This window comes from Sinohyriopsis cumingii, unplaced genomic scaffold (assembly GCF_028554795.1).
Source record: "Sinohyriopsis cumingii isolate HCF-2022 unplaced genomic scaffold, ASM2855479v2 utg001292l, whole genome shotgun sequence".
In the NCBI taxonomy this organism is placed as follows: Eukaryota; Metazoa; Mollusca; class Bivalvia; order Unionida; family Unionidae; genus Sinohyriopsis; species Sinohyriopsis cumingii.
In genome coordinates, this window is record NW_028315979.1 from 98,325 (window position 1) to 123,184 (window position 24,860).

Genomic DNA, 24,860 nt, shown 5'->3' on the forward strand with positions numbered 1-24,860 from the left:
TCACAATGTCAAATAGGTTTATTTCCTTCGTATTTAACTACCTAACGGCTTTCGCCTGATGTGAATGATTTGAAATCGTTACATTAGATAGTTCAACTCGAAGGACCACAGCTGTCCACGACTGCATCAAGTATCTAAACGCGAGTACAGATTCAACCCTAATGTCGGAACCATTTTTTTCTTCCTGAAACCTCAACATTTGATTGAATCGATTTGTTTTCTAAATTATTCATTATAGCCCAGAGTTGGTTTTAAACCTGACTTTCTTCAGGTGTCATAAATAGATTTTTAATTGAATACGTTCATGTAAATGTCAACTTCGTCAAAACCTACGTTATCGAGAAATAACCAATAACAACAACTTTTTAATAAGCGTAAGTTTGATTGCTTATGTTCTCATTCTGCACCTTTACACAATATTAACAAAAGTGACACTAATGTACATAATTGAGTATCATACTGGCAATAGCGTAATGGAAGAAAATGACGTAGTAAATAACGCAATTGAGCATTGGAAGGAAAGCTATCGTTGCCACCACATAACGAGTATATATCTGGGCATCCCACACAGTATATATTTATATGATACGGGTTAATTCTGCTTCAAATTAGCCCATATTCTTTTGGTGTTTTTGTTGGTTTGTAACGGAACATCTAACACATCGCAGCGGTCCAGGTACACGAAGCAATCCAAGCTGGTCCGTATCTTTTAGTCTACTATTATGCATGTCCGACTGCGAGGCAGATGAAACGGGTTCTATTCCCTACCTCAAAGGCTTGACTTTCCATCCCCTCTGTGATCTTACACTTAGTGTTAGAAACATGCAAAACCAACAAGTTTTGTCAAACTAAACAAATAATTTAATGTTCAAAGTAATAAAATGAAAACGTAAGAGGAACTTACAGTATTATGAATTAACTACAAAAAAATCATAAAAGGAAGTTCCGTCCAAAATAATCGAATGTTCCGAATGAATTTCATATCCTCGAATGTACTGGTCTGACAACAGCCGATCAAATCGCACAATTCCTAATTTTAATTGCACACGACGCTCTTGTCCGTTATCATTGCCCTTCAATGTTTGTTGCGATATATTCCGAATTTGGCATTAAGAACAAAATTGTATTGTGTCTACCGGGCTTACCTTGACATATATCTTTGATAGATTGAAGTTCTCACCGGAAATAATGATCTCAGTAACTAACCACATTAAATGTTCATATGATGTATCACAATGGCATTACTCACAACTCCTTTGAATAATTCACGATAGTCCCAAATTAATATTTAGTCCAATTAGCATTTTTTTATTCCAATGAATAATCCAAATAAACATTTCTTGTCATATAATATCTAAACAAAACATTAAATAGTCTAAAGATTTACATATGAAATAAGAATAAGAAATACACCTTCATAAGTCAATTACCACTATATGTCGAATATACTCCACGTGATAGATTTTGCTACTCATTCTAACGTTTCACAACACCTGTTTACATATGTATGTATGTATGTATGTATGTATGTATGTATATATGTGTGTGTGTGTGTGTGTGTGTGTGTGTGTGTGTGTGTGTGTGTGTGCCCGTGTACAAAATTAGCTATGTAAACTCTTCCTTTTATATAATCGCCACAATTTATAGTCTTAATCAATAATTACACAAAATATAAATACAGTCATGTACAAAGAGTATCAAAAAAATATACATAACACTGTAACAGCAGACAACGATTATAGTGTAACTATACAGATATCCTCGGAGTGAGGAAATAATTGTTGTCAAAGATTTTCAATTTTTCAATAAACAAGACCAAAAGTTTGGCAAAGTTGAGAAAAACAGCTGAAATTATTTTGTACAAGTCCGCCATTAAGACTTTTGCAACATGAAAAAAGATTTTTTTACAAAATGTTACCGTGAATATATATATATATATATATATATATATATATATATATATATATATATATATATATATATATATATATATATATATATATATATATATTCTCTGTCGCCCAATATTTTGTTCCTCATCAAAGTCTCGTTCTACAAGTGAAACCAGAATGGGAAATGTCTGTCTCGTGTTATTATATAATTGGGACTATTGTAATGCGAATGCAACCAGTTCATGCTTTTCGTTTACTTGGCTAAATCTAAGCGTTAAAAAAGTTTATGTTCCCGATTTTTCTTGGCTGGTAAGTATATGCCATTTATGGTTCGATCTAATCACACAATTCCTGATTTTAATTGCTCAAGACGCTCTTATTATTTTTCATTGCCGTTCAAGTTTTGTTGCGATATATTCCAAATTTGGCATTAAGAATAAAATTGTATTGTGTCTACCGTGCTTGCCTTGACATACGTCATTGATAGATTGACATTCTCACCGGAAACAACGATCTCGATAACTAACCATATGAAATGTTCATAACTGTGAATATACAAGCACTGTGCCAAGAAAAGCTCCAAATTTCTTTACCATAATCCATAGTTATGGCGTCTAAATTACTATGTCGCAATACATTTATATGCAAACGTAGAAGAAGAGCATACATGAGAATAATCGATGCTGACTGTTATCTGAATTAAACATGAAAATTATAAGCGAGTTTTCTTCGTATGTGTAAAGATTAAGAGATCTCTGAGAATATATATATATATATATAAATGGGCGTTACATGCACGACAATTATATCAATGTGAACAAGCTGTATAAACTGTATCAATGTTCTGGTCCTTGTATAAAAATAGCTTGTGTCAATAGCATGGAGAACTCTACGACTGATTTAATTCGATGTCCTCCTTGTACTTTTCAAATACCTTCAGAATATCGCCATCCTTTTCTTTGTTTTCTTTGGCAATTTCAAATGGCGAAATTCCATCTTTGTTTTTCAAGCTCATTACGGAGCTATCTTTCGCCAGGAGCATATCAGCGATACCTGCATTCTTGAATAGGTGAAGCGGTGTATCAAGATTATCAGTTTGACTCCTCGGATCAGCATGAAACTGCAGCAGAAATTTCATAATAAGTTTATCACCGAGTTCCGAGGCGATGTGGAGTGCGGTTCTTCCACTTCTGTCTCGTAAATTTATTTGCGTGCTGTTATGCTGACACAGCTTGTCCACTACACGTGCATGACGTCTGTCTGTTGCAATGTGCAGGGGAGTGAAGCCATATTTCGTTTCTTTGCAGTTAACGTCAACATTTTCTTTAAGAAGGTATTCAACAACTTCTTGGTGTCCAAACCGTGCTGCAAGGTACAATGGAGACCTGCCATACAGGTCTGGAAGGTCAGCATTGACGCCCGACTGAATTAAGGACCTCACTACATCTACACGGCCTCTTCTCGCAGCGTAATGGATAGGGGTTAAGCCTTTCATATCCTTCTTTCGTCGATGCTTCAAAGATCTGGATTCTGATTGATCTGCATTTTGTTTTATCAACATCACAACTATATCTTCGTGACCGTACATGGAAGCGTAATGCATGGCCGAATGGCCCTTCTTATCTTTTGCCATGGGATCTGTACCTTTTTCAAGAAGGATCTCTGTTATTTTTCCTAATCCCATCTCTGAGGATATGTGCAAAGGTGTTTTGTCCAGTCGTCCACTGCTCAGGTTAATATCACAACCCTTTTCTATAAGTTTCTTTGCAATTTCTTCGTGTTTGAACATCAGTGCAAAATGCAAAGGTGTCACACAATTCTTGTTCTTCATATCAATCTGGAGATCTGCCTCAAGCAAAGCATCAACAACTCGTGCCTGACCAAACCGGCAGGCTACGTGAAGGCAAGAATTATGTATTTTTCTTGTCGGCATCTTATTCATATCAGCGCCTTCGGCAATCAAGAATAGAGCGATATCTTCGTGTTTATGAAGTATTGCTAGATACAAGGGAGTTTCATTGTTTGGAGGTGACTCGGTATCGATGTTCGCACCTTTTGTAACGAAAAGCTTCACAAGATCGAGGAAACCCCCTTGGGAAGCCAACGCAAGACATTTGTCATATATAGTGCTCTCCTGATCAGTATCTGTTCTTCGGAAGAGGTCCTCAACAATCTCCTTATTTCCTGCAATTGTTGCTCTGATGAAAGCGTCACTTGTAATTGCTACACCCTCTTGTATGAGCAATTCGTAGAGTGGGAATAAACCAAGTCTGCATGCTGCAGAAAACATAGACTGTTTCTGTTCTTGCACCCATCGTTTGTCATTAATTTGATCCAAAAGCCTCTTTTCCAAAATTCTTCTCACGAATTCAGTTTTAGGAGTATTTTGCTCGAGTGCCTCCTTGAGAAACGAAGATTTTGTGAAGCCCCATGCAACCCCATGTCTTCTACCTATGAGTTCCTGGAGTTCTTTAGTTTCTGTCCCAATCAATTTCTCAAAGAAGAAGTCAATGAAGTTTGGCTCCTCAAAAGCTGAATGATGAACAGCCACAAATTCATCATTCGAGTCTTTCAATGACTTGAGCAGCTTCTGAAACAGGTCATCATAATGCTGTTTTTCAATTGGAATCTTTAAGCTTTCCCGATAATCCATGATGGAAGTTTCTTTGTTTGCATTGCTCTCCTTTATAGTGCAAGTATTATTCACTAGAAATTGCATGCTCCCTTATCGTATTGCAGCATCTGGTTTTATTTTCATGAGGACTCTCCCAAAGGCTTCCTCAATAACTTCATGGGAAAATGTATAGCTTTCAGACTGCCATGAAGTTGCTTTATGTTGTGTCAGGTAAATCCCATTTAGCTTCTCAAATTGTTTATCAATGGAAAAGACACTGGGCAGATAGATCTTTAAGTTGTCAGCAATGTCATCCAGAATTTCTTTGCCAACGTCTGATAAAGTCAATCTTCCTCGGAGCTTAACCTTTTTAGCAAACAAACCTAATTCCGGTTCTTCAGCGGTGTAGGTCATTTTCCAAATGGTTGTTAAAGCTATGAACATGGGCTTGTTTGCATCTTTTATCCACAATTCTTTGATTCCGGCTTCCAGTGCCTCGAGAGGTCTTGTAAAAAAATCTGATTTCTGCCTCAAGTAGATAATGTCAGAAGCAAATATCTGGCAGCACAAAGGAAACCCAAATGGGCTAGTGAACTCCAAACAACATTTTGTCACTTCATCTTTATTCAGAGTAATAACTTCTTCTGAGTCTTTGTTCTTGGCCAATTGCTTTAATAATATGTTGGTCTTCTCTTCTTGTTGTAGTTTTTCAGACGATATCAAAATAAATCCGTCTTTGTCGAAGAAATCTTCTTCATCCAATAACCATCTACATTCTCTTAAAATGAGTTCTCTGCTAGTACAGACAAAACTAACCTTATCATTTTTCCATTTTTTAAAATCATCGAAGTAATGTCTCCACAGGCCGCTAAGATAGTTATCATAAGTAACAGTGCCAAATATATTATCAACCATAATAATGTTCACATGTTCTGGGGTTACATACTTGGCATCGGCAGGATTATTCAAAATTAAACATGTTTTCCGCCTCTTTTCCATTTCAAGAAGTAACATGTAACCAGCTGTTGTCTTACCCTCACCTGGATTGCCAGATAAAAAGACTGTATACCCTCGATTCTTATTCAATAGAATGTCTTTTGCTTGATTAAAATCTTTTGTTGGGTGGAAATATTCTCTTTCTGATTCTAAGAGCTTAAGCTTGTCTCTGGTCTTGTCTGGAAATGGATATGTAAAGGACACAATCTTTAACCATGTACACAATTGTATACAAATGCTCAAACAGGTATCGATCTATATTGTACTCAAATCCATCTATAAATGCATTGTTCTTCTGAATAAAATAAGTTTTCACAAGCATAGATTTGCAAGATAAAGACCTCCGAGTCCATTAATAAAACTATTGAAGAAATATTAGTATTTCCTATGGACTTATCTAGTGTTCTAAATCAATCCATGTTGTTTGCCTTTATTATGAGAAAGAAATTTTATGTACACCCCAAATACAAAAACCTAAGCATATTTGTTAAACCGCGGTGCGGTGACCTCATTAGAGACATACGTCGTCGAAGATTATCCTTTTCGCATATTCCGATCCCACTTATTTGGCATTTTCTTTCTGAATATCCGGACCTAACAGATTATCAAGCTTTAAGAAGAATATTTTATTTTAAGATTACCAGGAACAGATAAAGTATATTAATGTACCCGAGAAGAATCATATGTAATAATTACAAGAGTTTCAACATCAATTTGGAAAATACATTTTACGGTGATGATGTGTGACAATACAATGAATACCATTAAGTATGAGAAGTAATGCCATTTCAATGGAAATATTCTTCAATTTCTGATATCCTGACGTCAGCGTCCCTCTCTTTCTGAACATAATGAGCCAGTGCTACGCAAGTGTCAAACGAAGCGTAAAAGCTATTTCCATACAACTGTTTTGCAATGGACTAGTATGCATCTCTTAAGACTCGTGAAAGCACTTACCAAGCAAGATCTTCAAAGTCGCATTTGGTTCTCGCTCAGCATCTGAAATAAGAATACGATTTTAACTTAAACCGTATATAATAGAGGCTCGACATCGATTGTTGGTAAATCCGAGGCACGTTTCCTTTAATGAAGAGCCTAAACGTCGCTGCAATCTAGCCAGTTTTTCTGTGGGAAGTTTCTGACTACAATCGGATATTTATACTTTTTTACGATTTGGATAGGAGAACGAATTCCATAGTAACGTATTGTGTTAAAATATAAGCTTCTAGCATAGTGATATAAAGAACCTAACTTTGCAACTTTGAAACGAATCAAGTATTTATATATAACACCGGTACTGGTGTAAACCAAATATGACAATGATCTCATTCCTATCTTTCATTCTTTACTTGATGTTTGTATTGGCTGCAAAAATGGAAGAAACTATATATTTTTGTTCCAATCATATTATAAAATTTTGTATTTACCTTTCTTTTTTTTCTTGACATCTTTTGCAAGATCGTCTACTTTTCTCTCGGTTTTAACCAGTCTGCCTGTCGCAAACATATGAAACTATAGCCCACAGTTTGTTACAATGATTTGTACCGAAAAATAATAGAAGTAATCTTTGAAATGTTTTGGAAAGTATTACAAATTTATAGTCAGGCTTTTTCAAATATAAAATATCATGCTAGGTACAATGTCTACAGTCTATATATGTGTGTGTGTGTGTGTGTGTGTGTGTGTGTGTGTGTGTGTGTATTTATGTGTCTGTCTTAATGTCATCAACCTGTAAACGTTCGGTATCCTAATAAATATTCGGAGCAAGCTGTCGAAATAGTTTAACAAAAAAGCTTACACTACTCCATGTTCATAATATGCATTTTAAGATAAAACTTGACATACAAATTCTCTCTCTCATACAAACAAACAAAAAAACATACTTTTAACGTTTTCTGTCTCTTCTAAAGTCATTTCTACCAATTTCTTTACTTTGTCTGCCTCTCGTCTGGCTTCCATAGCTATATTTCTTGTTTGGGAATGACACTCCTTTTGGTTTTCAAAGTCTTTCATATAATCCTCTGCTAAGTGGGATGACATTGCATCCTTTAGTATGATTTCCATTTCACTCTCGAAAGGTGTCTTTAAACGATTTAAACGAATGTCAAACCGCTTTACTACGGCTAGCATATCAGCCCAAATCTGATTAAATTCACCATTCGAAAGAGATGCTCTTGTCACATGACCAAAGACCTGGTTTCTCCTTAATCGAATTCTTTCAATGTCATCCCCTTCATTTTTGTTCTTTTCTTCTGGATAGACCTCTGCTCCCCAATTGTTACACGGTCGCTGAATTTTTTTCTCCTCCATGGGTAAATTTCTTAGCAGCATATACAATAAAGTAATGTCAAAATCCTCATTTGAGACTTCTTTTCCATCAGATCTGCATATTTTCATGTACTGGTCCTCTCTCATCTTGCCAGCTGTCTCAAGCTTCTGTCTGTTTTGACGCACTTTATTTGGAAGTTCTTCAGGAAGAATTCTTTTAGTCAAAGTTTCCCACAGTACATCTCGGAGCAACTCCACAAAAAGACGGCTCAGCTTTGCAAAATTCTGACTCTCCGGTGTTGATACATACTTGCTAGACGTTGCTCTCTCCATCATCAGTTTTTGAGATTCAGTTACATCTGACTCCATTGCTTATAAAACAAAAAGATTTATCATTTTGAACCATATGAAGCAAGATTATAAAACTAAGCTTTTAAACTGATTAGATACTTTATGCTAACAGACGACGTGTCGTGCCCTTTAAGAACTATTTCTGTTGTTTACGGTGCTTCTGCATTCCTTATTAAACTCCAAGATAATGAAAATCTACTACTCCTATCTTGAAAATAAAATATAATCAAATTATTCAAACATCAACTGAAAACATGACTAAACCAACTTGTATGACCTACATAACAGAAGTAAGAGTGAGAACTTACCTAAACGATAACAGTCTTTGGAAATCAGTATATGCAGTCCGGAACTACATTCTGGTGGGTGCGCTAATTAACAGAGAAACCGAAATCCGTCGAGGAATAGTATCAAGCTAATGATCGCCATATTAATGTCTGCAAAAGAGAAAATGAGGGATGTTTCAACTGAACAGTGTCAGTGCCGGATTAACCATTAAGCATACTAAGCACGTGTTGTTAGGGTACCAGCCCAAAAGGGGCACCAGAAAAAAATTCAAATTAATTGCTGATGATTACATTGAATGAATTATGTATGACTATTTCGATCTGTATGAACGAGTATTTTGATTTGGAATGATGACAACACTGGTATTTCCCCATCTTTTTGGATTTTAATATTTTTTGGTATTTTGTTTTTTAGCTTCAAATTTTGCAGGAGTGGGGGAACCATAATATGTTCAGTACTTAGGACCATGGAAGGCATAAATCCGGCACTAAATAGTGTGAATCAATCAATCAATCAATCAATCAATCAAGGAAGGATGGAATGAACTGTGGCAATATAGGACAAAAAGAGGCTCTTCCATGTCTTATTGCAATTTGTATCGATTTCCATCTGATTCCCTTCAGATGCCAATTGTGTACCTCCGCTGTTGATGAACATATAGATATTGTTGAACAAAATCCCTGTGGTTACGGAACGGCATCAAAGTTTTGTGCTCAAATAGTGTTTGTATCATTCAATTTTTCTTTTCTTTTGATGTTAATTGGTCACAAACGATTTGACTAATAAAAAGCGTTTTCCTGTCGTATTGCTCCAGATCCGTTCGATTATTTGTTTGTGTAAGGATCCCTGGTTGTTGAATGTGAGATAATTGCTATGATTCAATGTATGTACGCCTGACATACCCTACGGGGCTATTTCCTGGCGATGGGAAATTCAAAGTTCATTTATCATCCTTTTAACAATAGTGTGTTTTACTTTGACTATGACAGTAATGCACAACGATGAGACAAAAACAACGGGACAAAATGTCTGCATTATACGTGAAAGATTACAAGATACGGATTATTTTAAATTTCTGAGCATACAAGAAGTAATCTCCAAACACTCATTTTCTTTTCAGGCATAAAACTGCCTGATAGCACCACACCACAATTTAACAGAATGCTTGCAATGTTTATTCTCTCATTGTCTTTTCTTAATTTTTATCTCATGTCGAAATAAATCAGATGCTGTCGTAACTATGACAACATAACCTTAATTGCATTGCAGTACCAGTGCGGAGCCGTAGTCCTTTCTGTACCTACCCGAATCTACGTAGATTCGTTCTGAAATCTGTCCTTGAATTCAGATACTCATATTGTAAAATTTCAAATTCTTGGTTTTTACCTTTTTGGAACTTACTTGTACTTGGCACCATAGAGCCATTATGTGCTGATGTGCCGTCAACAATTGTTATACCTATCTACAGGCATACATACATACATACATACATACATACGATCTCATTCTTAATTTTAGAAGCACATTAAAAACCCATTTCCTTTACGATTATAGTAAGTTGTAAGGATTTGTCTTCCAAGGGTTTTGTGCAATTTTTAGTTTATACATTTTTGGAATTTCACTTTTATTTGGTACCAGATATCCAATAATTTGCTGAGATGGCATTAAATGCAACACACATAATCTCAATCTTAATTTTGAATGGGCGTTATCTTATCTTATATAATACATATCATCTAAAACAAAAACAAAAATTGGACGGTCGTATATTGACATTGCTGTCATAACATGTTGTAATACCGTTTATTTTAATCAGAAAATAGGTCATATTTTGGCAAGTAAAATGCAAGAGTGTTTTTCCAAATCAAATTACATGATTTACCAAAATGTAAATAGTTTAAATTTAACCGTTTTCTGCCTTTTTAAGCATATATTTAAGATATTAGTTTTCATTTTGGTCTATTTTCTTTACTTTTTATGTTTATGATTGTTATTTGATTGTTATTTGACTAATAAACAAGATGGCCGCTATCGCTTAACCGGCTTGAAGCAGCTGTTCCGTTTTTTATTGCCGTTTTCATGATATTTCTGCTTGTTGCCTGTTTTCATCTTCGTTATTGTGTTCATTATGTATTGGCTGTTAAATTCGTATGTGTTTCCTCATCTCCTTGTTTTGGAAATGAGAGCAATTAGACTTTTTCTCAGCTGTCTTGCTCCACTGTTTTTGAACAAACCGCCATCACGTGATACTCGCCAGTCAACCCGTTTATGCTACGATGGACCCTCATTAATTGTTTTAAATGTTCACTCCTTGGCTCTCCACACTACATTGTGCTCTAGACTAAACGAACTGGGACTACATTCATCATTACCTAAATGTAAACAGAAGCGAAAAAAGAAACGTTGTTTCAAAGCTGGCCGGGGTAGAACAGGAAGAAGAATTCCATTTATCTCCCTTATTTCGGCTCAACAATTTAAAAAACAAATCGACCGTTAATTTAGATAACCTAATTCAAATCCCTATTAATTCGTCAACCTTTGTGTCAACTATCCAGGAGATACCTCTGCGTATTGCATTATTCAATGCCCAGTCAGTAGGACCACCTGAAAAGCGCACAGAAATAGTTAATTTTATCAACGACCAAAATATTGACCTGTTTTCCCTGACAGAAACATGGCTAAAAACATCAGGCAATGAGCCCAAGTGTGCGGATCTAACACCCACTGGTTACTACATCAAGTCGTTTCCCCGTAATTCTCGCGGAGGTGGAATTGCTGTCATCACAAAGAACACCATGATAAAACGTCTTAACCACACCACAACATTCAACTTCGAACTAGTCCAAACCACACTCACACTGGAGCAAAGGTCAGTCCATTTTTTCTGCCTATACCGAACTCCTCCTAGTAGAAAAAACAAGCTGGCTGACTCTCTCTTTTTGAAGCAGTTTCCGAATCTCCTGGACTATGGAAATTCGATAGGTGGTATCCTGGTTATTCTTGGAGATTTCAACTTTCACTTTGACTGTCCCGGAAACCCAAATACATCAAAACTCATAGATTCCATTAATGTTTTCAACCTGAAACAGTCAGTTAACCAACCCACCCATAAACACGGTCACATTTTAGACTGGATTCTTCATAGACCTAATGATAACATTCTACGGTCCTCCCTGGTATCCCATGACCTTGCATCAGATCACCTCTGAATTATATGCCATCTTGACGAATCAGTCCCTAACCCTCCACCTTTATCTGCTACTAAGAGAAACCTCCGTATGATAAATAGAACCAAATTATGCATGAATGACATGTAACAAGCTGCAGATGAATGATGATAAAACTGAAGCCATTCTGATCACAACACAAAGACTTTCTCATTCACATCATTTACCTCAAACAATAAATATCAGCAACACCAACATTAAATTCACACAATCAGTACGAAACCTAGGTGTTACTCTGGACAGTACTCTCACATTGCACCAACATGTTATGAACATATGCAAGGCTGCATCTTTTGAGCTGAGACGCATCAGCTCCATTCGCAAATATCTTTCAGTTGATGCCACTAAAACACTTGTGTGTTCATTAGTACTTTCAAGACTGGACTATTGTAACTCAATTCTGTCTGGTTCATCTCAATATCTGCTCCAGAAACTTGAAAAAGTTCAAAACACAGCTGCTCGGATCACACTTAGAGTACCACGATCAGAGCACACGTCCCCGCTGATATGTACCCTATACTGGCTATCCATTCGATCTATGTGCTACGTTTCACTGTCGGACACATGTCCAACATACCTATCCGACCTCACCCATGTGTACACACCAGCAAGATAATTACGCTCCTCTTCTGACAATCGTATACTCATTATTCCCACTATGAAAACAAAGTCATATGGACAGCGTTCTTTTGCATACCAGGGCCCAGCAACGTGGAATGAATTGCCCACTGAATTTAGACACAAAGACACAGCGATCACATTCAAGAGAGCTCTCAAAACTCACTTATTTCGACTGCAAGAACAAACTTAAAGACCTAATAATGTTTCCTACCTTAAATATTCTCAGCATGTTTTTTAATGTTTTCTAATTTCATGGTGTTTGTTTTTGTAATCATATCATTATATGTTTTTTTTATCTTATAGGTGTTGTCTAATGTTGTTAAGCGCTTAGAGCTTCTAAAGATTAGGCGCTATACAAAGTCCTCATTATTATTATTATTATTATTATTATTATTATTATTATTTATTGTGTCGTCTGCCTTGAATAAAAGTGATCAGTAGATCTCGATAGGACTTGGCCACTTAGTGTAGCCTGGTTCCCTGCTTCGTATGCGGAGTGCAACGCAGGGAGCATACGAAGCAGGGAACCAGACTACATAGTGACACCTTCTGCTTTGTCAAGTTTCGTATTCTCTATGATGTTCGCAAGAAGAAGAAATATCTCTGAAAGACCCAGTGTATTTGAAAGATTTTTATTGGCTACATAATATGCACTGAAATGTAAATGACGACATTCTCTATTCGCTTTCGAAAATGACGCCTTCCTCTGCAAAGTCACTGGAAGCCTTGTATTTCCTTCATTGTTTGTTTTCAGTGTGAACAGCGCCCTCGTTAGTCTACACACAAGATGTGGAGTTTAAATGCCTCAGCTACTGTTCGAGCTTCATCTCATACGGGTCCTTCTATACGGGTGATTCAAATAAATCGAACTAAGTACTAGACAATGTATAAATCTTACTTGCGAAAGAACGCAGCTTATTGAATATTGGCATTAGCAGTTACGGCTGCGTTGATAAGACTGATGAGGAGCAAGGTGAGCCGAAACGCCCATTTTCCTATGCTACTGACATCAACGCTTCTTACGCAATTCATATTACTTTATCTGGTCATATAATGAAATGCATGATTGACTTTCCTTACTGCGGGGGTTCTCACTTTTAACTCAGAAAGGTTGGAACTGGTGACCATAGTACGGCAACTGGATACTTTAACATGATTTTAAATGACCTTTACCTTGTCTCTGGCTTGAAGGAAGGGCTGAGGTGAGTTTTCAGGAAAATCATACTTTTTCAACATGTACAGTATTATATCAATTCCTCAGAATTGTTGAAGATTGTGAAACTTTGTCGTCTCGGATGCTGCAGGCGTGGGTTCGATCCCTAGCCGAGTCATACCAAAGACTTAAAAAATAGTACTAACAGCTGCCTCGCTTGGAGTTCAGCATTAAGAGGTTAGTCTTAGGACTGGTCGGCCTGGTGTCAGAATAATGTGACTGGGTGGGACATCATGCTACATATCTGCGGCATTTGCGCCAGTGCTAGACATCACAATAAACTGTCACGCTGGAGACATCGTAGCGATATGACTAAAAAGTGATAAAGCTACGTTGAAAATCTAAATCACACACACAAACAGACACACACACACAGAGAAACTTTAGGTGGAAACTCAGCTCTTGGCGTGAATTTAAAATGGCCTTGAAGTTGATAAAGGATATGGGCGATGCATGGAGATGAAAACAAACTGCTTACTGAGTATACAGACAAAATTACAAGTACATAGTTTTGCTACTACATACAAGAAAAACGCTGACTGAAACTTGAGTCAGTATTTTCCAATGACCTTGATCTTGTCTCACCGGTAGGGTTTTGGGCGTAAATAAAGATGATCGATCAATTTTTATTAATTATACGGTCCAAGTGTAACAGTTATCTAACCATATGTTTGTGTCGTATGTTCGATGCGTAAAATTTTGATCGAAAGCTCAACCATGGCCTCCACTACAGCTAGAATGTGTAATGTCTATACCTATCCTTGACTAGATTCACGACAACTCAAGCACATGATATAACATCTTGCTAAAGTCTTAATACAAGTTGTTTAGAACAAATGAGGTCTGCACTAAGAGCTATTGCTATATTTAACTTTGGTTTAGTTCTTACGCTATTACGAGATAGCATGAATATTTAAGACGGTAAATACGGTTCAAGTGAGGACGGATAAGCTGACAAGAAGTAATTCTATTCCAGTGTGCTAGAGGTGTTAGCCATGGAGAGCAAGTTAGTTTCCAGCACATGTACCCCAACCCCTCAAATCAATCTATACCACCAACTCCCACCTCTAGTCACTTACTGAAGTCCCATTTTGTATTATATCACTAGACTAATGAGAGAGAGAGAGAGAGAGAGAGAGAGAGAGAGAGAGAGAGAGAACGCGTCAACATACATATATTCTTAACTGTTTATGTTGATAGGTAATACACAATGAGAGCACTCAGCCACTTCAAAGGTGGCTTTTTCTCTCGATTCTGGAATAAAATGTATGTAGATTTTGGTAGAAAAAATAAATGTATCAATTACAACTTCTCATGATATGCTTCCATTACAACTTCTCGTGATATGTAAAAACATCAGTCTCGCTCCTGACGTCACAGCAAACAAACGTATTTTTTAGCTCTGATATTTTTGCAAATTTTATTGAAGTTACTTCGCAAATGAATACAGTTCTGTTATCGAATATTACACCATGTTACCGAGAGAGAATTGTGTAAGGTTTTTGTGACGATCGATTGTTTCAATATCCTTTAAATATATTCAGAATTACATAGAATGACAAACTATCATATGTAAACTAACGTTGTTTATTTTAGTGACGTAATTCCCATAACGTCAAGTTTGAAAACTATCTCTCAGTTTGCTTGATTTGTTTACTTTGTAAAACCGGCTTGGTGTATAATTTTAAAAGTTCTACTGAGTGCGGCCATCACCATCACCAATTAACATAGAAGAAAGGAACAGGAAAACAAGAGCAAAGAAATAATACTATAAAGAGGAAACGATTAGCAACCCGCCAAGCCGTGAACAAAGGAACTCTCAAACAAAGGAACGATATGAACACGTAACAGAAAACAAAGGAACAAAGGAGAGACTTGGAGCTGAGGAGCAGACTGGGCGTTAGGACAAAAACAAAAGATAAGTCATCATTAAATGCTAGACGCAGTTTAAGTAGAAGAATGCAAACTAGGTCTAAACAAATGGCTCTATTTAATCCAAACACGCAAACACACAAGCCACCAAACAACCCTATCAACAAATCAGTAAAAATAATGGATGTATCACAACTCCAAACAGCACCAATAAAGCATGACAGGTCAGTTGTTTTTGTATAACCTTTGTATTGTATTGAATTGTATTGTGTTTTGTTTCCCCTTTGTGGGGAAATAAATACTTAGTTTTTTCTTGCTATATTTTTTTACATTCATTTTGGACCTAAATCTATCTTTGTGAACTCGGGACCCTGAGCGACACAAACATCTGAATTGACAATCTAGTGTTAAAAATATTGTGCACAAAATTAGTTAACATTGACCGCCTGGTTTCTTTCGAACCAATGAAAAAGTATACTAACTTCTAACAATAGTGGTGTGAGACCTCATTGTGCAACAACAATTAAAATCTGAGTAATATTTAAAAGATAAAATGGATCAGGAAAACATGGTCCTTGGCATAATAGGCATCTCAAGCAAACCCAGTGGGTCAAAACTGAGCGACTACTTTCAAACAAAAGTGGAAAACAGAGTTTTATTGGCTTACCACCCCCACCCCCCGGCTGCCAAACTATTAACTTTGGAAATACAACCAATGCTCCCAAGCAAGGGGAGATTTTAAATGCCCTGAACACAATGAGAGTAGATATTGGAAAGATCGATGGTTTGCAGAACGGAGGATACAATAAATATGTATTGTATCCTAAGGAATACAAAGTACCATTGCTCACATGGAAAACTATTGAGGTAAAAGGACTGACAGCAGGAGTCGAGACAACTCCGCCATTTAGCAGACAAATTGAAGAGAAGATGATGGAAGTCTTTGTATCAGGATTAGATTACCGCTGGAAATCGACACAGAAGAAATAAAGAAGAAGATAGCAAGGAAATTGGGAACTAAGGTCAAAGCACACAGATTGGGAACCATGTGGGGCTTCGGACCCATAAAGTCCGGGGTGAGAATACTCATATCGCCAAAAAAGGAAGCACGGAAAATACCTACCTACTTCTATGTTATGGGGTTTAGATTGAAATCTTGGTACAGAGGGTGCGAAATGGATAGACCATGCCCCAAATGTAAATCAGTCGGATATAATCGGAACCAATGCAACGCCCAACCTACAGTACAAAAAGAACCCACATACGCGAGTAAAGCAGCAACACCAACACCAATAGTGCAAAAACAACAAGAGAGTGAAGCACAAATAATAGAACTAATAGCACAGACCAGAAAAAAGAATGAAATAACAAGCCCCTGTAGAGAAACTGAACAAAGGGAAATAACCAGTCCAACAGAACAAGTACAAGAAAACACAGAATGGGCAAACATACTGAGCACAAATAAGACTAGCGCCCAAGCCACCCTCAATAAGGGGCAAATTACCCTAAAAAAAATAGGTTTGCACTCCTGCAGAAGGAAGAAAACTCACTACAGGAAGAGAAAGAAACGGAAGACAAATTAGAGATCTCTGAAATGACCCTGATAACGTCAACACCAATCCACCAATTGATAGAGAGGAAAAGGAAAGTACTATCAGGCTCAAGTTCATCACAGGATGGAGTGTTAGAGGAAATAAGAACTGACACTCCAGAAACAGCGCATAACAAAAATGAGAAGAAACTCTTAAGAAATGTAACACAAAAGAAAAAGAAAGCAGAATGGAGAAATGAAACAGATAAACAAACAGATACGCATAACAGAAGCGACAGCGATAGCGAAAATGATAGTGAAATAGAAGATGAAGACAGCGACGAGAACAACGAAACTGGGACAGAGATTGAAAGTGACGTGGACGGAACGCAACAAACGGGAAACACAAGGGAAACGATAACAGACATGGAGACAGTAAGCATTATAGATGTCACAAATGAGACAGACGAAAACCTGACAGATACTCCACAAAACAGCACAATGGAAGGGGGGGGGGGGGGCGGGCCAAGCGCCCCAAAAAATAAAATAAACTAAACTAAATTGAAATAAATCATTAAACATAAACACAATCTTAGGAATAAAAAAATTTATGAAACATAAGTCAATTCTTCATGCAACCATAAAAGCGGCTACTTGGGATGAACAAAAATGGAGGGAACAAACTTCCGTGTTTTGTCAATTAATGTAAATGGGATTAATAAAGAAAAAAATTCTAAAAATATATAACGAAAACCTAAACTTAGATATCTTGCTTTTTCAAGAAACACACAACGGATTTACAAAAGAACTTATATCATTATGTGAGGAAAAATTAAACGGAATTTTAATAACAAATAATTTTACTGGTAACGACTTGAGATGGTGAGTGGCAACTTTGATAAAAGAATAAAAAAGGGACAAAATGGGAAAGAAAAGTGGAGGGACTATTTTTTACAGGGCGATTATTGCATATAATAATAGAGGAAGCACATTTTGTCAATGTTTATATGCCAGCAAACAAATATAAAAAACAAGAATTCATAGAAAAACTATCTAAATATCTCAAAAATATACTACAGAGAATGTAATTCTAGGGGGACATTTTAATTGGGTGGGGGACTTAATAGACAGGACAGGAAATTTAACAACCAACGATTTAAGATTCAAACCAGAAAAAGAATTTTTTTTAATAAACACAAATTTATAGATACTTATAGAAGATTAAGCATGATAAGACGGGAATTCACATATGAATATAAAACAAATAAAGGAAGCAGACTGGATAAATTTATGTGTACAAACTTCGATACAAAGATTTACAAAGAGGCAGGAATAGTAAATTTTAAAGTATCAGATCATAAAATAATATATTTAGAAATAAAGATAAAACATAGAAGCAAGTGGGGTAGTGGGACATGGAAATTAAATAATAAATTATTGGAAGACTCAGAATTCATCAAAGAAATAAAAGAAGAAACAACAAAAAATTCGTAGAGAAAGGAAACATAGACATCATTCAAGAATGGGACAAACTAAAAAATACCTTCAAAAAAAAGCAATAAAATATTCAAAAATTAGATTAACTAAACAAAAAATGGAGAAAGAGGCAATAGAAAGACAAATGAAAAAAGAGAATACACCAGAGCTGGAAAAATACTAAAAAATAAAATAAGAATAATATTGGAGGAAGAACAAAAAAGTAAGGAAATAAAAGCCGGAAAATTCAGTACAATCTATGAAAAGGCAGCGGGTCTCTACAGAAGGGAAGAACTCAGAAGAGGGGGAGATAAATGTATAGAAAGCCTAAAAATTAGAAATGGGAAAATAACAGAGAAAAAAGAAATTTTGGAACATGTAAAAAATTTATTTACAAACTTATATAAATCTCAGGAAATAGAAGATAAAATAATAGACAAGTATTTACAAGATGTAGAATGCGAAGTGATCTCATCAGAACACAAAGGCTTGTGTGATGATCTCATCTCAACAGAGGAAATAATGAACACTATAAAAATGCAAACTAAAGGAAAATCCCCAGGTGGAGATGGAATCACAGCGGAATTTTATTCTAAATTCTGCAGCGAGTTGTCGCCCATCTTAGAATGGTTGTTTAACAATATCCTATTAAGAAACGACACCATGACAAAAACTATGAGGGAAGGGATTATTAAATTAATATATAAGAGGAAGGGAGATAGAGAGGATCTAAAAAAAACTGGAGGCCCATCTCCCTCCTAAACACAGACTACAAAATTTTAAGTAACCTATTAGCAGAAAGAATAAAAAAGGAAATGGGAACAATAATAAATATAAACCAAACATGTGGTGCTAAAGGGAGGGATATACAGAACAACATATTAAGTATAAAAACAATAATAGACTACATAAATGAAAGTGGGTCAAAAGGTGCTATGGTACTTTTTGACCAGGAGAAAGCTTTTGATAGATTGGAACATAACTATATACAAAAAGTATTAGAAAAAGTTGGTTTTGGAATAAATTTTCAAAAATGGACTAAAATCCTGTACAATAAAATAACTTCAAGAGTACAGGTTAATGGAGCCAGAACAGAGCAATTTGACATTAAAAGATCAGTTAGGCTGGGATGCCCACTATCGATGATATCATACGTAATAGCAATATAAATTCTTAGCAAGAAAATAAGACTGAACAGGAAAATAGAAGGTATTAAAGTTCCAAACATAAAGGAGGAAATAAAAATGCTACAACACGCTGACGATTGCATAAACCGTATAAAAGACCCAGAATCCTTCATACATCTAGTAAAGGAATTTGAAGAATTTGGCAAAGCATCAAGGTCGAAAATAAACCAGGAAAAAAAATGAAATTCTTAAAATAGGAAACTGGCAGGGCAAACACTTTGGTTTACCTGCCCAATTAATTAAAGAAAAAGTCAAAGCATTAGGAATTTACTTCCGGAAAGGAGAAGAAAATGAAAATTATAAGAAAATGATGGGAAAAATAAATGAAAATATAAATATCTGGGCGTTGACGCCAGATTGCCTCCTGGAACGGGCCCAAGTTGCCAAAACATACATGTATGCAAATGTAAACTTCATATTAAAATCCATTGATAATCCAATAATAGAATATATAAGGGATTTTAAAACACATTACATAAAAAAGAAACATTTTACAAATCGAGGGAAGGGGCGGGGGGGGGGGGGGGGCTAGCAATACCGAACCCGACAATAATTAAATACGCGAACATATTAAACAGATTTTAAAAATTATCGGCAGAACCAAAATCACCATGGGAGGGAATATACATATATTGGTTTGGTTTTTTTTTAAGAAACAGAAAAGACATATACCAGAATAATAAGTTAGTTAAAAAACTGGAAGTAACAAGATAATTTAGGGGTATAAAAGAATTCTTACAAAAATATAGGGATATCAAAGAGCTGTGGGAGATGGATGAGAAATTAACTTTCAAATGGCTAAGGGACACAATCATTAGCAAACAAAACAACAAAGTAGAACAGGAAAACTTGTATGTAAATTGGGAAAGGGCTTGGGGAAATTGGATGAAATTAGGTTCGCTTAAAATACAAAGCCTCTGCTTCAAATACATGCATAATGCGTGGTTGACAGGAGAGGTTGCAGTGCGACGGCATATGATCAGAGAACCGCCGAAATATCCACTGTGTAAAAGAGCATTTTTTAGCAAAAAACATACAGTGATACAATGTGAAGAAAGGACAGCAAAAAGAATAAAGTTAATTAGTGAAATATGTAAGAGGGAAAAATAAAAATACCAAAACATATTATATTTGGATGGTAACTTTGACAAAAAAAAACACTCTATGCAGTAAAAGAATACATAATAGATACAATGAAAGCCTGTGGACAGGTAATAGTCATAGGAAAATTAAACGAGTAACACTTCTATAGAGTAACACTTTTACAGAGACAAAAGAGAGGGACAGCTATGATACTAACCCAAAAGGATAGTACCCGAAAGGGACATAGCCTTTCTTGTTTATTTTTTTTTTCTTTTTTTTTTCTTTTTTTCTCTTCTTCCAAATAATAATTTATCTTGCGGATTCATTTGGCTCAAATAAAAACTGAAAAGGCGGCCCAACTCGAGCGGGGAGAAATACAGAGGAATAAAAAGAGTATGGATCCCAACTCGAGGCCTGCCGACCTAATATATTTTAACAAAGAAATTATAACGAAGAACGACACATATTAGCACACACATAAAACACAAGGCCTTATTTTTAAAAAAAAAATTAATGTAAATATATCATAATTATATTTTCCTCAAAGAAATAAGACAACTGGGTAAAATTTGAAATAGATGGCTATCCCAAAAAATATATCGTATAGCATACAAACAATATATAGAGGATATTTGCTTGAAACGAGTGAATAACAGATATGTTTCATCGAGTGGGTGAAAAACTCAGTATTTTGACGAGTGGCGTAGCCACGAGTGAAAATACTAGAGTTTTTCACCCACGAGATGAAATATATCTGTTATTCACTCGTTTCAAGCAAATATTCTTTTTATTTTATGCTCACATACGTTGGCTACCTAAAGTTTGTGACACAGTGAATGAGAAGATTTCTTATGGTACTGTCAGCTGTTTACCGTACATGTTCTGCTGTGCTATGTGTACATGCGCACAAAATTAGTTCCATATCAGATTGATAAAAATTAACTGATATTTCCAGAATAACAAACTACAAGTTTCAAGGATAACAGACAGGAATTATTAATCTGCTAATTATTAATTATTAATTTGCTAAGGTGCAAAACCAAAGGAAGGTAAGTATGTTCTGACCCCAAAAAGTAGTTCCTGTAGTGAAAAAATATTGTTATTTTTTCACTGCAGTGAAATATCAATAATATTTTAATTAGAAAATCAAGTAATTCACTGCTTAGCCTAAAATAAAGCATTATACACATATAGCACACACGGGATGTAGAGGACCTCTAGCCAAGGTCAATTAGAAAACCAGGGATTACATTTTGAATACGGTGAATAAAACCGATTCGGAAAATCAAACCTGTAGAAAACACTAGGGCTCTAAAAAATAGTCCGACAAAATTTACTCTAAACAAATTTTCTAAAGAATACAAACAACATATCAGGGGGCAAACATACGCACATAAAATAACTTGACAATGGAACTGTAGAGGAATCTTTAAAAACCTATCAGAACTGCAGAACAAACTGAATAATACGGCCGTAAAACCAGACGTAATCTGCCTACAGGAAACCCTCATAACACAAGAACACAAACGCCTGCCCAAACTACAAGGCTATACCCAGGGAATCTTTAAAAAAAGACCCAAGGGGCAGAAAGGGGGTGGACTAGCAATTTATTTTGGATAGATACACTAATCTACTATGAAATATTAGAAGTACCCCCTAACCTAAACTAATGATAAATATAGGAACCACAAACAAACTGCTAAAATTAATCTATGGCAAACCTTTTGCTCTAAACTGAGTCTAAAATTAAACTTAAAACAAATATGGGACAAGATAAAAGCCATAAAGGGGAAAGCAACTACCTCAGCCCCAAAAATTAAAAATGCCATAACAAGTAAAGATAAGGCAGACCTCCTAGCGAAGCATTTTTTGAACATGAGTAGCAACAATAACCACACCAGAAACTTTCAAGAACACAAAAAACTAATAGAGGAAACCCAACCTCAAATGTTTCAAGACCAAGGAACAAAAGAATCTCACCTAAACAGATACATCACAGTACATGAATGGGAGATAGCCCTACGATCCAAAAACGAAACATTCCCTGGTAAGGATCAGTTAGGTTACATTATCTATATAAAAAAACTACCTATCAATATAACAATAGCCATAATTAAACTCTTTAATAGGATATGGGATAAAGGCCACCTACCCACCAAATGAAAACAGGCCATAGTAATACCAATCCCCAAGATAGGTAAAGATCCCAACAACATAAATTCGTACCGACCCATCTCCATTACCAACAATATTTGCAAAATAATGGAGACAATACTCGCAAATAGGTTAAAACACCACTTAGAAACCAATAACCTACTCTCCATAAATCAATGTGGCTTTCGGAACAAACTGTCCACCACTGACCAACTTCTCAGATTGGAAACAGACATCAAACTCGCTTTTAACGCACATAGGAAAACCGGTCGCAACCTCACAGCGGTTTTTCTAGACCTAGAAAAAGCGTTCGACCTAGTATGGACCAATGGACTAATGGCCTAATTAAACCAATTTGGAATAAATGGACGCTTGTTCAACTGGATTGGCGATTTCCTCACAGGCCGGAAAATTACCACAAGAATAGGCAACACCCATTCGGAAGAATTTTCACTTGAAAATGGAACAGCGCAAGGCAGTGTAATAAGTCCCCTACTATTTAACCTAATGGTAAACGACCTTGACCTCAATGCAACCTCCACACAAATAAACTTGTCACAATTTGCAGATGATAGTGGCATATAGAGGAATGGAAATCCTGTCAATAAAACAATAGTTAAAGAAATCCAGCAAAGCCCAGAAAACATAGGGAGATGGGCGGACAAATGGGGTTTCAAAATATCTCATGAAAAAACTGTGGCAATCATATTCACCCCCAAACGAAATAACAACCTAGTCCATCGAAACTTCTATATACAAAATCAATTAGTCAAATACGATACAGTAGTAAAATTCCTAGGAATGTTCTTTGACAACCACCTCACATGGAAACAGCACATTGAACAACTCACCCAGAATTGTAATAAAGATCTAAATTTACTCAGGAACGTCACAAGGACTGACTGGGGATCCAACCAGGAAACCCTCCTCACGATACATAAAACCCTAATTAGGTCAAAACTGAATTACGGTTGCCAAGCTTATAACTCGGCTAAGCAACCTGTACTACAAAAACCTGACACTATCCAGAGAAAAGCCTTATTATTATGCCCAGGAACACTGCCCTGAACATCACTAGAAAAACTACAAACACTAACAGGAGAACTACCCTTAAAATTACGTAGGCAAGAACTGGTCCTCCGATCCTCCATTCAATTAGATACCCACCCAGACAACCATCCCACCAAAATAGCTATAAACAAGTGGAAAGTTGTCTTCAAACCCCAAATCATACCCAACACACCAAGTGGCAAAGTAATCCTTGAAATAAGAGAAAAGATACCTCTACTAAAAAAACAGGTAACAAACAATACAGACCAGAACAAATCACCATGGTTACAAAAACCACCAAGGATTAACAATGAAGCTACCAAATTAGGCAATAAAGAAGGACAAGAAAACTTACTAAAACCTGTACTGGTAAACGAAATCAACCAAAAATACCCGGACTATATTAAAATATATACCGAAAAATCAAAAACAAACAACCCACCAAGAACAGCAACAGCAATAGTCATCCCTGAATTCAATATACAAACGGGATCCAGATTACCTGACTATTGCTCCATTTACACCACTGAATTCTGGGCTAGACTTGAATCACTACAATGGATCAAAGACAACCAAATACCTAAAGCAGTCATTATAAGCGATTCCCTAAGGGTTATCAAATCGATCCAAAATCGCAATACACACTCTAGGGAACAATTCCTCGACAGAGCATGCCAATTAATCGACGATATCACCACAGCACATCAATTAGTCGAGCTCATGTGGATACCGTCGCACACTGGAATCTCTGGCAACGAAACAGCAGACAAAGTTGCACAAACCAGACTAGGAGATCAAAACTCTATCAAGCTTAACTATAGCTCTACAGAAGCACTAAGCTTTGCACAAACATATATAGACCAAAAATGGCAAGATTTGTGGAACTCTTCCATAAAAGATAAAAAGTACCATGAAACCCAAAAAACCGTAGATAGGAACCTACAGCTACCTAAGGGTACCTATTTAGAAAAGAAAACCGTAAACATGATAATAACTGGAAAAACTAAACTAGCAAGCAGTTTTGGAAGGTTTATAGG

The 24,860-nt window shown here is 36.1% G+C and overlaps 2 protein-coding genes across 6 annotated transcripts in view; both read right to left on the reverse strand.

Annotated features, from left to right (window-relative positions):
- Positions 1-24,860, reverse strand: part of LOC149772671 (uncharacterized) — a 50,588-nt gene continuing 25,728 nt past the window's right edge. Inside the window, exon 6 of the mRNA XM_089947502.1 lies at positions 1-4,617. Within this exon, the coding sequence (XP_089803628.1) occupies positions 2,782-4,617 (1,836 nt within the window). The 3' untranslated portion in view covers positions 1-2,781. The remainder of the gene's footprint in view (positions 4,618-24,860) is intronic.
- LOC149772672 (uncharacterized) overlaps positions 4,617-24,860 on the reverse strand; it is a 24,608-nt gene continuing 4,364 nt past the window's right edge. For 2 of the 5 annotated variants that reach the window (XM_089947503.1, XM_089947504.1), the window contains exons 3-8: positions 14,643-14,724; positions 8,430-8,558; positions 7,386-8,141; positions 6,930-6,995; positions 6,460-6,501; positions 4,617-5,681 (exon numbers count right to left, since the gene is read on the reverse strand). In XM_089947503.1, the coding sequence (XP_089803629.1) occupies positions 4,618-5,681; positions 6,460-6,501; positions 6,930-6,995; positions 7,386-8,139 (1,926 nt within the window). In that variant the 5' untranslated portion in view covers positions 8,140-8,141; positions 8,430-8,558; positions 14,643-14,724 and the 3' untranslated portion in view covers position 4,617. The remainder of the gene's footprint in view (positions 5,682-6,459; positions 6,502-6,929; positions 6,996-7,385; positions 8,142-8,429; positions 8,559-14,642; positions 14,725-24,860) is intronic. The other 3 variants (XM_089947506.1, XM_089947505.1, XM_089947507.1) reach the window with 2 other exon arrangements.